General features: G+C 39.7%; 1 protein-coding gene across 5 annotated transcripts in view; it reads left to right on the top strand.

Moving 5' to 3' along the window:
- Exph5 (exophilin 5) overlaps positions 1–17588 on the top strand; it is a 93457-nt gene that overhangs the window by 22961 nt on the left and 52908 nt on the right. The window contains exon 1 of one of the 5 annotated variants that reach the window (XM_004856515.4): positions 9406–9579. The exons of 3 other annotated variants lie outside the window; for them this stretch is intronic. In XM_004856515.4, the coding sequence (XP_004856572.2) occupies positions 9542–9579 (38 nt within the window). In that variant the 5' untranslated portion in view covers positions 9406–9541. Of the gene's footprint in view, positions 1–9405; positions 9580–14270; positions 16323–17588 lie in introns of those variants that run through there. One more of the 5 variants, XM_004856517.4, reaches the window with a different exon arrangement.

Below are 17588 nucleotides of genomic sequence, written 5' to 3'. Positions count from 1 at the left end.
ACAATTTTTAGTATCTACTTATATGGGAAAAATTGCTGGCCACCATTTGTGTTAAAATACATGTGTAGCCAGGGATTTAGCTCAGTGGCACCGCGCCTGCCTCCCAAGCACAAGGTCCACAGTTCGATCCCCAGTACAAAAAAAAAAAAAAAATGTTAAGATTTTCTTCAGGGCCTGGGATTTAGCTCAGTGGTTTCGCCACCTGCTGTGCAAGCGCAAAGACCCAAGTTCCATCCCTGGTACCAAAAAAAATAAAATAAAAATAAAAATAAAATAAAATACATGTGTATGCATTTTGTAAGGATACATTCCAAATTGTTAAGCTTTCTGTCTCTTGGGAATGATATTTAATAGACTTAAATTCTTTTACTACTATTTTATTTCTTGCATTTATCATGTTATAAAAAAGTACTTATGACTTTATTTTGATAATAAAATGCAGAATATTTGATTATTTTTTACTTTTATAAATATGTTTTTAAAAATAATTTCTTTATTTAAAATGCCTAAATGTTTTTCTGCCCCTGTCTCTCTCTTTACAATGTTAGCATATACATGTGTGAGTTGGTGCGTTGTAAATTGTACATCAATCTTGAATATTGTAGTCAAGGATTGGAGAGCCTCACACACTTAGTATGTACTCATTACCTAGTGAGATGGAACTTAACTTATTGCCCTGTGGGAAACACAAAGCAAGAAAAAGAAGGATCTAGGGAAACCATGTAAAGGACAAAAGAAGGTCACGTTGACTTAGTCAGAAAATATTTCCTTCCTCTTTAGCAAGGTCTTAACGTAGAACCACATGAAGGTCAAAGGAAGGTCAGGTTAAGGCCAGTAGGAAAATGTTTTTCTTCCCTGTTAGGACACATGCAGTGGCTGAGAGCCTTGCTGAAGCATTCTTTTGTACACACAGGCAGATTCTCTCCTTCACCTTCACTCAGGTTTGTTCTTCTGAAGTCAGTGCACAGACTGTGGTATTTGAAAACCACGTGCTCACATCCCTCTCCTTCTCAGGAATGTTTCCTTATTGACATTGCCAATAGCCCTATTAAAAGGCTGTCTTCAAATATTTAACTGGCATGCCACACAATTGCCAGCTTCCTCATTCCACTCTGTGGCAGCTTTCTAATGATGAAAGAAGAAACTGAGGGCCACAAAAAGTTGTGATTTGTTTATATTACTATCAAGTTTTCTTTGGTTTCAACTTTAAAATAAAACATTTAACATCCATTGAAGGAAGAAGGGAAATGAGGAGAGAGTAATGGGAAGAGAGTAACCTATCCTGGTAACTACTCTTGTATACTCTATTACTATACTTTTATATTAAAGGAATGTTTATAAATGGAAACATACAGTATATAACCATTTGAAATGTGCTTCTTTAACTCTGTAAAATGTCTTTGAGATTTGCACAAGTCATTGTATGTATCGATAATTCATTCCTTTAGATTGTTGAGTAGTACATATTCCATTATGTGTATACATAGGTATCACAGTTATTTATCCAGTCATCCACTGAAGAACATTTGTATTGTTTCCAGGTTTGGATGATATTGAATAGAGCTGCTATACACATCTGTGTGCAGATTTTTGTGTAAAGATAACTTTTTGTTAGGAGTGGAATTGAAAGATCTTATTCTTTAATTTATAAGAAATTGACAAATTATTTTCCCCCAAAGCTATAATATTTTGCATTCCTACCAGCAGTGTATGAAGAGTTCTAGTTTTTGTCTTAGTTTGGGCTGCTATTATAAAATACCTTAGATTGGATCATTTATAAGCAACAGAAATTTACTTCTCATAGTTCGGGAGCCTGGGAAGTCCAAGATCAAGGTGCTGGCATATTTGGTACCTACTAAGAGCCCATTCCTTGAAGATGATGCCTTCTGTGTTTACTCACATGGTGGAAGAGGCCAAAAGTCTCCCTCTCAAAACTTTTTGTAGGGTGTTAATCCTACTCTCCTAATTACCTCCTAAAGGCCCTACCTCTTAGTATCAACACCTTGAAGGTTAGATTTCAACATAGTATATTTCAACTTTGCTAAACTCACTTATTCTACAATGTTCTTTTAAGTTTTGGTAAACTTTTTGGGCCATCTGTGTAGACAATTATGTCATCTTCAAATAAAGGCAGTTACATTTCTTACTTTTTGATATGTATGTATTTTATTTCTTCTCCTTGCCTAATATTGGTTAAGACTTCAAGCATGACATTGAACAGTAGTGTTGAAATTGTACATCCTTTCTTTGTAGCCAAGTACAGTATTAAGTTTTGCACTTTTAGGTATAATGTTAGGTCTAAGTATTTTTTGGCAGGTGCCTTTTATCAGATTCTATTTTTTGTATTGAAAGGTTTTATCCAATGTTTTTTCGACATCGGTTAATATGGTCATATTGTTTTTCTTCCTTAGACTGTTGATGTAGCAATGTACAGTAACCAATTTTAAAATATCAAACCGGCCTTACTCTTGCAGGCTGAACTGTGTTCTCTAAAAAAAAATGTTGGAATCCTAATCCCCAGTACCTCAGAATGTATCCTCATTTGGAGAGAAGATCTTTATAGAGGTAATCAATTAAAATAAAATCATTAGATTCCCCTGCCTGCCTCGTAACCACAAGGTCCCAAGTTTGATCCCCAGTACCAAAAAAAAAAAGAAATCATTAGATCATTAGGGTGGCTCCTATTCTATTACAACTGGTGTCCTTACAAAAAGAGGAAAATTAAAATCTCTTTACAGAAATAATGGCAGAAAACTTCCCAAGCAGGAGAAAAGAGCTTGACATACAGATAAGTGAGGCATATAGGACTCCAAATAGCCTTGATCAAAAAAAATCTACACATAGGCATATAATTGTTAAGATTCCAGAGACTCAAAAGAAGAAAAAAGTTCTACAAGCAGTCAGAGAAAAGAAACAAATCACATACAAAGGAAAGCCCATCAGAATCACAGCAGACTTCTCAACACAAACCATCAAGGCAAGAAGAGCTTGGAATGACATATTCCAAGCCCTAAAAAAAAACAGCCTCCAACCCAGATTGATGTACCCTGCAAAACTATCTTTCAAGATTGATGGAGAAATAAGAAACTTTCATGACAAAGAGCACCTTAGGAACTTCATGAATACCAAACCAGCACTCCAAAGAATTTTACACAATAGCCTAGGAACAGACATTGAGGATCACAACCCCAGGAAGCAAAGCAGAATGAACCCATCTGGCATGACAAGAAATTAAATGTAAAGGGGACAACCCAACAAAAAGAAAATATCATGGCAATGATAAGTCAATACGTTTCAGTTATAACCATCAATGTTAAAGGTCTCAATTCACCAATCAAAAGAAACAGACTGGCAGAATGGGTCAAGAAGCAAAATCCAACCATATGCTGCATACAAGAAACACACTTCATTCAAAAGGAAACTCATAGACTGAAAGTTAAAGGGTGTAAAACCATACTCCATGTGACAGGAACCCGAAAAAAAGCAGGAGTAGCTATCCTCTTTGCAGATCAAGTAGATTTCAAACCAACACTGATTAAGAGAGATGAAGAAGGACACTACATCCTTGTAAAGGGAAGAATCCAAGAGGAAGAGATGACAATCGTAAATATCTATGCACCAAACACTAGTGCACTCAACTATATAAAACAAATACTAACGGACATGAAAAGTCATATATGCACTAATACAATTGTAGTGGGGGACCTAAACACACCACTGTCACAAATAGATAGATCAACTAGACTAAAAATAAGTAATAAAATACTAGAACTCAATTGAACTCTTGAACAAATGAACTTAACAGATGTTTCCAGAGTCTTCCACCCCACAAAATCAGAATACACATTCTTCTCAGCTGCACGTGGGTCATTCTCCAAAAGAGACTACATACTCACCCATAGAACATGTTTAAGTAAGTGCAAAGGAATTGAAGTTATCCCCTGTATATTATCAGACCATAGTGCGATGAAATTGGAGATCCATAGCAAAAGAAACTCAAAAAATTTCATAAACACGTGAAAATTGAACAACATACTTCTGCATAAGCAATAGGGTCACAGAGGAAATTAAAGAAGAAATCAGACAGTTCCTTCAATTAAATGACAATGACAGTACAACATATTGGAATCTATGGGACACAATGAAAGTCTTACGAGGGAAATTCATAGCAGTGAATAAGCATATTAGGAAAACAGAACGAGCCAAAGTAAACAACCTGATGCTGAACCTCAAGCTTCTAGAAAAAGAAGAGCACGACAACCCCAAAGCTCATACAAGGGAGGAAATTATAAAGATCAGAGGAGAAATCAATGCAATGGAGACTAAGAGAACAATACAAAAAATCAACGAAGCCAAGAGTTGGTTCTTCAAAAGAATCAACAAAATTGACAAACCTTTAGTCAACCTTGTCAGAAAAAGGAAAGAAAAGGCCCAAATCCATGCAATTAGGAATGAAAAGGGTGAAATTACAACAGACCCAGCAGAAATCCAGAGGATCATCAATACCTACTTCCAGAACCTATACGCCAATAAGATGGACAACACAGAAGAAATGGACAGATTCCTAGATACATATGAATTACCAAAGTTGAAGGAAGAAGACCTAAAAATTCTAAACAACCCAATATCAACCAATGAAATTGAAAATGTAATTAAAAACTTATCACCTAAGAAAAGCCCAGGCCCTGATGGCTTCACTGCTGAATTCTACAAGACATTTAGAGAGGAACTGCTGCCACTAGTGTTTAAACTCTTCAATGAAATTGAAAGGGAAGCAATACTCCCAAATTCATTCCTGGAAGCAAGCATCACCTTGATCCCCAAAGCAGAGAAAGACCCAACCGAAAAGGAGAACTATAGGCCAATCTCACTAATGAACACAGATGCACAAATCCTTAATAAGATACTGGCAAACCGAATGCAGAAGATCATCAAGAAGATCATACACCCTGATCAAGTGGGCTTCATCCCAGGGATGCACGGATGGTTCAATATACACAAATCAATCAATGTAATACACTATATCAATAGAGCCAAGGACAAAAACCATATGATTATCTCCATAGATGCAGAAAAAGCATTTGACAAAATCCAACATGCATTTATGATAAAAAAAAAACCCTACAAAAAATTGGAATAGATGGTCTCTACCTCAAACTGATAGAAGCCATCTATGAAAAACCAACAGCCAATATCATACTAAATGGTCAAACACTGAAATCCTTCACACTCAAATCAGGAACAAGACAAGGATGTCCACTATCACCACTCTTGTTCAATATAGTTCTGGAAACATTAGCCACGGCACTTAGACAAGAGAAAGAAATAAAAGGAATAAAGATAGGAAATGAAGAAGTCAAATTGTCATTATTTGCACATGACATGATACTCTATATAGAAGACCCCAAGAACTCCACCGAAAGTCTTCTAGACTTAATAACCAAATTCAGTCAAGTAGCTGGTTACGTTAACACACAAAAATCAATAGCATTGCTCTACACCAATGACAGACTCACTGAGAGAGAAATAGGGCAAATAATTCCTTTCACAATAGCATCCAAAAAACTGGAATACCTAGGAATCATCCCAATGAAAGAAATCAAAGACCTCTTCTCTGAAAACTATGGCATTCTGAAAAGAGAGATTGAAGATGATATCAGAAAATGGACAGACACCCCCTGCTCCTGGGTAGGAAGGATTAATATAGTGAAAATGGCCATACTTCCAAAACTGCTATATAGATTTAATGCAATTCCAATTGAGATCCCAGCAGCATACTTCATAGACCTTGAGAAAACAATCCAAAAATTCATTTGGAACAAGAAGAGACCCAGAATAGCAAAAGCAATTCTAGGTAACAGAGACATGGCAGGGGGTATCACAATCCCCAACCTGCAACCATACTACAAAGCTACTGTGATAAAAACAGCATGGTACTGGCAAAGAAACAGACTTGAGGACCAGTGGAACAGATTAGAAGATGCAGAAACAACGCTAGACACACTCAGCCATCTCACCTTTGACAAAGGAGCCAAACACCCTCACCGGAGGAAAGATAGCCTCTTTAATAAATGGTGCTGGAAAAATTGGGCTTCAACTTGCCAAAGATTAAAACTAGACCTGCATGCACTAAACTAAAATCAAAATGGATTAAAGATCTAAATATTAAAATAGAAACCCTGAACCAGTTGGAACAGAGGTTAGGTAGAACCCTTGAAGACATCGGTGTAGGAAAAGATTTTATGAACAAAACCTCAGTTGCCTGTGAACTAGCACAAACAGCCAACAAGTGGGGTCTCTTCTTATTAAAAAGCTTCTGCACAGCAAGAGAAACCACCAGCAGTGTGAAGAGACAACCCACAATGTGGGAAAAAATCTTCACCTGCTCTTCCTCAGACAAAGGTCTACTATCTCGAATCTATAAAGAACTTAAAAAGATCAGACCTCCCAAATTTAAAGACCTAATGCAAAAATGGGCATCTGAAATGAACAGACATTTCTCAGACAAAGAAGTAGAAATAGCAAATAAATACATGAAAAAATGTTCAACATCACTGGTCATTCGAGAGATGCAAATGAAAACAACGCTGAGATTCCACTTCACTCCAGAAAGAATGGCTGCTATCATGAAATCAACCAATAACAAATGCTGGTGGGGCTGTGGGGAAAGAGGAACCCTGCTCCACTGCTGGTGGGAGTGTAGACTGGTGCAAGCACTGTAGAAATCAGTATGGAGATACCGCAAAGAACTAGGACTGGAAATCCCATTTGATCCCGCTATTCCACTGCTGGGGATCTTCCCCAAAGAATTAAAAGACTCATACCACAGTGATATATGTGCACCCATGTTCATAACAGCACAGTTTGTAATAGCTAAAACTTGGAAACAGCCCAAATGCCCATCAACTGGAGACTGGATAAAGAAAATGTGGGGTTTTTTTATAAAATGGATTACTACTCAGCCATAAAAAATGAGAAATTGGAGACATTTATAGCTAAGTGGATGCACATTGAGGCAATACTCTTAAGTGAAATAAATAGGACACACATGTGTAAATACTGAATAGTTTCTCTGGTGTGAGAAACTGAAAGTGTAAATAAGGACGAAATGTATAATAGGTAATGTGAAATAGGAAGAAAAGGGGCAAAGGGGAAGGAAGTGGGAGGGGTAGGGGAAAGGATAGAAGGGAATGGGATTACTATGAGAAAATGGAAAAATAGGAACAAAATCTTTGTAAATAGGGAGGACTGGAGGGGTTGAAGGGAGGGCTGGGCAAGGGTGAAAAATAAGAACCAAGAGAGACTATGTAAAGGTGCAAATTTCCAATGCTGAATGTCATTATATTGTATACCTAAAATGTACCAATGATTAGAATGAATAACTGATAATGTAAAATAGGAAGAAAAGGTCCAAAGGGGTAGGGGTAGTGGGAGTCACAGGGGAAAGGAAAGAAGGGAAAGGAAAAAATGATGAGAAATGGAAAAAATGGAAATAAAGTCTTTGTAAATAGGGAAGGGTGGAGGGCATGAAGGGAGGGCTAGGAATGGGGAAAAAATAAGAACCAAGATGCATTATATTTTGGCTCATAGCTCTAGAAATTTCATCCATCCATTTGCCTCGTTGCTTTTGGGCCTGTGGCTTGGAGGCATGTTACCATGGGAGCACTCGGCAGCACATAAACCACTCACCTCATGACTGGTAAGAGAAAGGGAAAGAAATGGGGTCTCCCAACCCCCTTGGAGGGCACGGTCCCAAAGACCTCAGGACCACCACTCAAAGGTTCCTCCACCCCCAAAGAGTGCTACAGGCTGGGGAACAAGTCTTCAACACACAGACATTTGGGGGACACATTCAAACCACAGCAATGATCAAGAAAACATGATACAATTCCCAATGAGAAATGTAATTGTGTTGTATACCTACAATGTACCAATAAAAGAATATAATACAAAAAAAAAAAAGAGGAAAATTTAGTCACAGAAAGGCATGAAGGAGAATGCCATGTGCAAACTAGAGTGATGGTTCTACAAACCAAGGAGCTACCAGGAGCTGGGAGACAGGCCCAGGACAGATCCTTCCCTCAGAGGGAGCACAGCCCTGCCCACACCTTGATCTCTAGCCTCCAGAACTGTGGAACAATAAATTTTTCTGCACTCAGTTATTTTATTTATTTATTTATTTATTTATTTTGCAGAGCGTGGGATTGAACTCAGGGCCTGGCAGATGGTGGGCAAGTTCTCTACCACTGTGGTATAATACCAGCCCATGGATCAAAAATATTTGAAAATAATTACATCTGTATCCAACATGTACAGAGTTTTTTTCTTATCATTATTTCCTAAATAGAACATAATAACAACTGTTTATGCAATATTCACATTGTTTTAATATTATAAGTAATCTAGAGATGACTCAAGTATATGGGAAGATGTGTATAGGTTATTTGCAAATATTATGCCATTTTATGTGACAACTTGGACATTCATAGATTCTGGTATTCACAGGGTGGTGGTGATAGGTTATCCTCAAACTGAGGTCCCCGTGAATACCAAGGGATGGCTTATATACCTAGGTTTACCACTTTCATAGCTCTTTACCATTCCAGGTATTCCAAGTTTCCTACTCCCAACAAATTCTGTGCTTTTCTTTAACTGAGAATCTCTTTCTTTCATTTTCATTCTTTTTTTTTTTTTAGTACCAGTGATCAAATGCAGGACCTTGCGCTTGTGAGGCAGGCTCCGGAACCACTGAGCTAAATCCCAGCCCTCTTTCAATCTCATTCTTGAAGGATACTTTTGTTGGATATACAATTCTGGGTGGACAGCTGATTTCCTATACTGCTTTACAGAGTTGTTTCCATGAGATCCTCTCTATAGAGTCTTGCTTGGCTTTGTAGTTCCGTGGGACTCCCCTTTCAGTCTTCTGTTCCCTGGTGGGAAGATAAAGAAAAAAAGTAAAGGATGTCCACCACATCCCCTTAGGACCACAGCACCTCAGATCAGAGCTGAAGTCTCCCTCCCCTCAGAGTTTTCATCCCTATGGGTCCCTGTTACCACTGCCCTTGCTGCCAGGAAACCTCTTTTCTGCTCCTCAAGCCTGAACTAGGGGTCTTTTCAGGAACTTTCTCAATTCACACAATATCCACTTCTGACTCCAGACTGCCTTCAGTACAGACAGAAAAAGAATAAGTTCATGATTGGTTCAGTGGTACTTTGTTTTCTTTCACAATGTGCATACTACTACTTAGAGCCCTCAGATAACTGCTCTGTGAGCTCTGTCCAGGTTTTGTGGCTACATTCACTAAGAGAGACAGAGTACAAAGTGGTTATTTAACCTTCCCTGGAGCCAGAACTGTCTACATTTACTTTTTAAACATGTTTTATTGAGTTAAAATTCATATAATATAAAATTATTCACTTTTTTTTTGGTACCAGGGTTCAAACTCGGGTCCTTGCGCTTGCGAGGCAGGCAGCGGAATCACTGAGCTAAATCCCCGGCCCCTACTGTGATCATGCAGTGAAGTCTCCATACAGGCTGAAAATGGCAGGGTTCAGAGAGCTACCAGACGGCTGGACTTGGTGAGGTTCCTAGAGGGTGGCACAGTGGGGAGGGCCTGGAAGCTCCATGCCCCCTTCCAACATGACTTCCTATGCATCTTTTCATTTCTAACCTTTGTTCTTTATAATAATCCAGTAAATGTGTTTCCCTCAATTTGGTGAGGAGGGGGTTGTGGGAACCTTAATTTATAGCCAGTGGGACAGAAGCACGGGAAAAACAACCTGAGGCTTTCTGTTGGCATCTAAAGTCTGTGGGGTTGGGGGCACTATCTCCAGGTCATCTGTGTCAGAGTTGAATTGACCTAGAGGACATATAGTTGGTGTTCACTACAGAATTGCCTGCTTGCTGGTGGAAAGAAATCCCCATGTGAGTTCTGATCACAGAAATCTTCCATGTGGATTGCTGTGGTGTGAGAGCAGAGGAAACGGAGTTTGTTTTTCCAAAAGAAGTAGTATTCATTTCAAATTTATAACAAAATTAATTTGCTTTAAAAGCTACTTGACCATAAGGATAAACTATTAAAAGGATGACTAGACAAGTAGGAAGATAAATCAAAAACTTCATATGTTACGAATTTAATGTTTCCTACTTACAGATCAGCTAGAGCTCTTTAGGTGACCATTGTCTGTAGGTCAGTCATGGCCCAACCAGGAAAATGGAAACTGCTCTGTATTTAAAATAGTATTCTGTGTCATGAATTTGCCACAGGTGACAAAAAGAAGCAAGAAAACAATTGGGCAGAGTGAGGCAAAGCAGAGGTAAATAGCAATAAGAAGCCTCCACCACCCCAGATGGAATCAGTCATGTACTGGTAACTGGCTTTCTTGGGGAGGGGCCACCTGATTTGGTATGTAGACCAATTTCAAACTAGCAAGTTTAATGATCAGTTGCAAAATTCTTGAATATTTAACAGTCTGCTGATGTGAGCCAGTACAAGCCAGCTCTAGCACACCACTGCCTGAAGAGATAAAGGAAGCAGATGGCATTACCAAGTCCTCAGGCTTAGATCCCCTAAAAGAAAGGGGGACCATGTATGATCAGGGAGTTGGAGATGTGAGAGACAGCCATTTCCAGAAGTTCTTCATGAGGCAGGGAGAAGAGACTAAATACCTTGACTTTACCTTTCTTCTTACCCCCTAACCTATCAGTTTCTTGTGGAAACTGGTTAGAAGCAGCTTGGCAGATTATGTTGGGGAATGCAGCCAGCAGAGGTTATCTCCCTGTTTGCAGTGCAGAGAAGGAAAGGACAATTGCATGTCTTCTTTTTCTCTTCAATTTCCGTTCTCTACTCTCATCCTTTAGATTCTGCATTCTCTCGTTGCCAGTTAGCTTCCCTAACTGAAAATTCTCTTCTCATTGTCCTCTACTCTTGCCCATGCCCATTCCTTGCTCCTTTAAGCTTTCTCTGTCTTGCTTCTGCACCTCTGGGAGTTGCCTTGTATTTCCATTGCTTCTCTGTGCTGTGGCTTCTCTCTACCTTGCTCCTTTCTCCATCTTCTTTCCAGGAAGGGGACCAAGACAGGATCTGTCAGGCATACAGCAGTCAAGGTGTTTGGGTAGAGAGGAAGAAAATCTCATTCCTGGGCCCTTAGGTAGAGGGAGCTTTATGGAAAAGTTATGCTTGGACTGGAACTAGAATTTGAAGAACCTAGGAAATGAAGATGCTTCTAGGGATCAGCCACTGACTCTACTTGCCGCTCACAGCCTACACTTCCCTCCTCCCAGGGTGCCATTAATTCCCTCACATCATGTTGCTGCATTCTCCAACTGGTTGACTCACACTGGTCCAGATTTTGGTGGTCATGTCCATCATGCCAAGTCACCTGATGCATCTCTAGCCAGCCTGTGAATGGGCTGCCCTAGGCCTAAGCATGCACTCTGAAGCACTTCTGGGGCAGCAGGAGTGGCTAGAGGGGCTGAGGAGTGGACTTTCTAAATGAATGCTACACACTCTTCAGTTCAGTTACAGTAATGAAGGCTGGAGTGGCAGGTGCTGAGACTCAACCTTCCAGGGAGTTGTGCTCTTGTTTTCTCTGTGCTCTCTATACTTCTTCTCTCTATGTGTCCACCTGTGCCCTGAGGCTAATGACACATCTGATGTGTCTGTCTGGCATCTGTGATGACAGGTTTTAGGCCACAGGCTCTGCTAAGATAGCTTTTCAACCTAAGCTAAAACGACAGCTATCTGGGAAATTCTCAAAACTATCAATGCTAGATGGTACCCCGAGACATTCTAGATTAATTGTTCTATGACTAGGTTGATAATGGTGTTTTTAGGGCTGGGGATTTAGCTCAGTGGTTCTGCCACCTGCCTCGAAAGCACAAGGTCCCAAGTTTGATCCCTGGTACCAAAAAAAAAAAATAAGATTTAGTATGGATAATGGTGGTTTTTTTAAAGTTCTTTGGGTGACTCTAATATGTACCAAGGGATCCTATCCTGGCTGCCTAGGCCCTTGGGTCATGGACCTCACGTGTCCTATCTTTCCTATGCTCCTTTGCTTGAGGTGAGGAACTGCTAATTTCCACACAAAAACCTGCCATTTGGGAGGAGAAAGCTTGGGATCCTAGCAAAGGTCAAATAAGAGGGCTGCGCCTGACACAAATGTAATAAACCTTATTGTTAGTATTTTTGTACTTTAAAATCACTTGGCAAAGTCCCAAGCTCGATCCCCGGTACCCCCCCCTCCCCCACAAAAAAAAATTACTTGACAAAATCGAAAGGACCTTCTGCCCCTGGAGCTGTTTAGTCTGGCAACTGGTAGAATCACTTTTTACTTGTGTTAATTTTGTTTTATTTTACTGCCCAGTGAGTATGGGTTCAAAAACACAAATGGTGAATAGCCACAAAGTGATAAGATCCTGGCCTTATGAACTGGGTTCCTTGAATCCCACTGTTGTCAGAAATTCTTCCCATTGTCTGTTAAGTGACTGTGTTCAATGCCTATCTTTAAGATTAATGCTATGTATTTTATGTATGGATCCCTTTTTTTCCTCCCAGAAACCATAAAAGACTTATATGCAAAAGACTTTGGGAACTGTGCTATTTGAGGTAGACCTAACTTGATGGCTCACTTGTAGCATATGCCCTTGAGCTTGTACTTTGAAGCTCCTCTTCAGGATCACCAGGAGCCAAGAAAGATCTCTCTGCTTGCTGAAAGCTGTTCCTAAGTAGTGGCTATAGGTTCTTCATTCCTCGTAGAAAAAAGTGCTAGTATGTGTGTGGGGTGTCTAACAATGCCTCATATTTCTATAGGGGAGGATGTAAGGAAGATCATGGCAACCTCTCCACTCGGGTCTGCTCCCAGATACCTCTTCCTCCTTGATGACATCAAGGAGGCCACAGGCTCTGCCCCGCTCCACACACCATCCTCAATAATCTCCCTTCTCACCCACCGAAACTCATTTTTACCCATAGGTCACAGTATAGCATTGGCTCCAGAGAAGACAAATGGAAAGGTCAATAAATTAGGTCATGTCTATCCACGGGTTGTTTAATTGCCTTGCCACTGCCATGCAGGCAGAGTCTTTAAACAGTTTATGAGTAACATATTCCCTCCAGAGTAGCTGTACCCACCTTCAAAGCCATACCCGACCCCACTCTCACCCAGTTCTACTGAGAGTTGGGTTCAGCTTTCTCCCAAACTTTCTTTCCACTTTCCCATGTGTCGACATTTTAGCACCTTGTTTTGGGCCTCCCAGAGCCTTAAGGAGCATTCTCAGGAGCAAAATGACACATAAATACAATTTTTTGTTAAAAACTATTTACATATCTCCACAGACCAACTCATAAAAAATAGCACAATTTGAAAACAGTTCCTCAAAACATCAATAATAGTTTTATCATTCAAGTAGTACACATGCTTCTCTGCAGCTTATCTCAGCTTCATCTCTGAGGCACTTTGGGCACTCACAAGTGACAGCCCCCTAAAGATGGAAAATGCTACATTTCTGAGGGTAAGGTCATATCAGGAAGTAAGCCAGGCCCTGGCTACTTCTTTGGCTTGGATCTGCTTTCTTTCCTGGGAGGCAAGTAGTCATCAGGATTTTAACTGTAGGTCAACCAGCATTTAGTGTTGGGAGTGACATTTCAATTTTATGTCTTTCTCTTGGAGTTGCTAAGTATAACCAGCTCCTCCATTTACAACATGAAGGCAGTTGTCTGCTACCTGTCACTGCTTTCAGGTCCCTCCTCTCAGGGCCTCACAGCATCAGGGGAGAGAGGTTGAGTACCTCTGTGTTCCTCTTTACAGTGAGACTACCATAGTATGTTTTTCTATATAATGATTCAATAACACTTCTGTTCAGCAGCAAACACTCATTTATTTAGGAGAGATATTTGGATCCTCCTAGGCACCTTGTACTGGAGATATTTTAAAAAATGCTCTGTACTATCTTTCAATGAAGTGAAGGAGAGGGATTTTAAAACAGCATAATAAGCAAAATCCACAGATGCTCAAATCTCTTATATAAAATGACGTAGGCCAGGTACGGTGGTGTACCCCTGTAATCCCAGCACTCGGTAGGCTGAGGCAGAAGGATCGCCATGAGTTCGAGGCCAGCCTGGGCTACATAGTGAGTTCAGGCCAGCCTACACTATGAAGCAAGATCCTGTCTCAAAAAAACAAAAATAAAATAAAATGAGGTAGTATTTACTGATTACCTGTGCATATCCTCCTGTATACTTTAGTAATCTAAAGCATCTTTAGATTACTTATAATCCTTAATAAAATGTAATGTTATATAAATAGTTGTTATACTATATTAATTAGGGAATAATGGCAAGAGAAAAAGCTATTTAATGCAGAAGGACTTTTTTGGAATATTTTGAATCCATAGACTATGGAGAACTGACTGTATATTCACTACAATGTTGCAAATTATAAGACAATTATGTACAGGGACACAGAAGTCATTTAACCCCATACTAAAGAAAATGATGCCTGAACTGATTCTTCAAGGAGAGGAGGGGTAAAGGAAGGTGAAAAAGATGTCTGCATGCAGTGTGCTGCATTTGGGAAAGGCACATAGATGTGAAAGATTGGTGAGATAGAAGCACTGTCTGCATCCTCTCTCTGGAATACAAATTGAAAGGCAGTGATGAGCAAGAGCACAGGCTAGAGGGTGACAAGAGTGGATGGATCATGGAAGGCCTGTGTGCTCTGCTGAGGACTCTGGTATGACAAAACTGGAAGTGAAGAGGAACCACTGAAATATTTAGAGCAAATTTTTAGAGTCAAATTGAAATACTTAAGAGTCAAATTTTCTTAGGTGCATGCCTCTGGGTGAAGTCTGGATTAGAATAGAGGTTTTATGTAGGGACTTAAGTGTGTCCCCCAAAGTTACTGTCTTGGAAACTTAATCCCTAGTGGAATAATGTTGGGGGTGGAGCCTAATAAGAGATGCCTAGGTCATAAGAGCTCTGCCCCCATGAAAGTATTAATGCTGTTATCTCAGGAATGAACTGGCTGTTATGAATGTGGACTTGTTATAAAAGCAAGTTTGGCTGCCTCTGGTTAACTTACTCTCATGTTCTCTTCCTGCCTTCCACCATGGGATGACATACCATTAAGTCCCTTACCGATGCTGATGTCATGCTCTCAGACTTTGCAGCCTCCAAAGCCATGAGAAATAAGGGGTTTTTTCTTTATACATTACCCAGTCTGTAGTATTCTGTTATAGCAACCCAAAATGGACTAATACAATGCCTTGACCAGGGATGAAAAGAAGGTAAAAGATTCAAGAACTAGCAGGAAATAGCTAATTCAAGTCAAATTAGTGAGCCTTGGTGGCTGATTGGCTGTAGGAGGAAGGAGAAAGGAGTCTTTATATGAATTCAGGTTTTTAGCTTTGATGAGTTTTTAGTATTCAACTTACTGTTTACCCAGAAACTAATGGATCCAAATGGACTCCAGTTTGTGAGTCCAGGGTGAGGTAAAATATCTGAATACTAAAGAACTTCAATTCCTCTATTAACTTCGAAATATTTAGAGACATTTTTCTCTTGATGTATATTATGTCTTACCAGTTGAGGCCAGGTTTTAGGCCTGGGACCAGGTTTGGGGGTGAGGGGAATGGTGGGCAGATTTTAAAGAATAGTTCTGGCCTGGAAGCTTGGAAATGTTCCCCAGTTCCAGATGGCCTGGTGAAAGGCTTCTGGGGAGAAACTGGGAGTAGCCACCTGACCACAGAGCAGACAACTGATTGGCCCACAAAAACTACCACACAGGCAAGCCTGGTGAACAGCCTGCCAGACAGCAGGTGCCCAGCAAGCAAGAGGAAAATGTGGATGCTTTCATTTCCTCCCTTTCAGCTTTGGACTTTGGTCAGGAGCTTTATCTCTCTCCACTTCTAAACAAATGTAATTAAGACTGACTGATCGTTAAGACACCAGAGAGGAAAAAAATGAAAAACAGGACATTTCATGTAGCTATTTGTCCTCCTTGAGCTGCAGCAAGCTATCTTTTTTTTTTTTCTTTTTTTTTTTGGTGCCGAGGATCAAACTCAGGACCTTGTACTTGCGAGGCAGGTGCGGTGCCACTGAGCTAAATCCCCAGCCCCTGCAGCAAGCTATCTTTTCAGCATACCCTCCCCTTAGGTTCAGGTTCAGCAGAAGAATACTTCACTTGCAGTGAGTTGGTGATCCCCACTTCACTGTGTCCTGAAAAACCAGCACAGGGCATTGTGAATCTTGGTTCTAAGTTTGTCCAGAGTCACTGAAGAGGGAGGCAAAGCCATCATTCTACGATGGGGTACCAACACCCAGGTAAGCTGTATACACCAGTATGAATCCCTGGAAGATCATTTGGCTTTGTTGTTTTAGAATTTGTGTATTTTGAACACACACTTCTGAGTTCAGAGCAACAAGGCTAAGAATTATATCTTCAACATACATGATGGTAAAGGAAAGGAATACCCCTTTCCAAGTGTATCAACAGTTTAGTTTTTCTTAAATAAATCCCAGCATTTTGAGGGATCACATGAGTGATGTTTTTCATTTGTATTAAAATAAGAAATGGTTGAAAAAAATTTTGAGGACCTACGATTTGTATGAGATATGCAATCTACTATGACAACTACAAAGTGTAGGGTCTAAGAGTGCTGGTAGACCTATGGTACACGTGTTATTGTGTTTTTTCCTTTAAAACAAAAATGTTAATGTATGAGTTGTTTTTCTAAACTAAAACTTCAGTATTCAGGTTTAATTGCAGTGCTGACATTGTGATAAATAAGTGGGTCTTAGGTTGCAGTTTGGCAGTCAGTCTCTAAAAGGTTCACCATCACTGGTCTAAGAAATTTATAATCTATTTGAGAAAACAAGATAGGATAATTTAAATAATGTTATAGTTTCTGCACAAGACTAAGGGCCTTACAGGTAACAAAACAGAGTTAACAAATGATAGAAAGATGGGTAAGAGCTGAATTTATTAGGAAAGCCTTTGTAAAGAGGGTTCCCTTAAAGGTGGTGTTGTATGGATATGTGGAAGGTGGATGGGGAGAACAATTCCCAATTATGGCTTGTTAACACTTTCATTGAATCAATTCTAAGAAACATACTTTGAATTTAATTCATAGTTGGAATATTTAAATTTTCAGAAAAGCCATTCATGTCACTCTTGGAGACTAAAGTCCTAAAGAAAAAGGCTGGAGTTTGCTTATTGTGCTCACTGCTGGTTGCCCTCAAACCTTCCATCACCTTTGGCAACTTGCACTAACTACACCTTCACTATTTTTTTTTCCTTGAATTCTTTTATTGGTACATTTTAGGTATATAATACATTTACATTAATCATTGGGAACTTGTATCTTCACATGATGTATCTTGGTTCTTATTTTTCCCCATTCCCCTGCCCTCCCTTCACCCCCTCCACCCCTCCCTATTTACAAAGACTTTGTTTCCATTTTTTCCTTTTCTCATATTTTTCTGTTCCCTTCTTTCCTTTCCCCTTCCCCTCTCACTTCCCCTACCCCTCTGGACCTTTTCTTCCTATTTCACATTATCAATTATTCATTTTAATCCTTATTTACACTT

This window comes from Heterocephalus glaber, unplaced genomic scaffold, assembly GCF_053883595.1.
Source record: "Heterocephalus glaber isolate CG9 unplaced genomic scaffold, H.glaber_assembly_v1.0 deba00001429, whole genome shotgun sequence".
In the NCBI taxonomy this organism is placed as follows: Eukaryota; Metazoa; Chordata; class Mammalia; order Rodentia; family Bathyergidae; genus Heterocephalus; species Heterocephalus glaber.
Note: the sequence above shows the minus strand (reverse complement) of the source record. Positions and strands in the feature narration are given on the sequence as shown.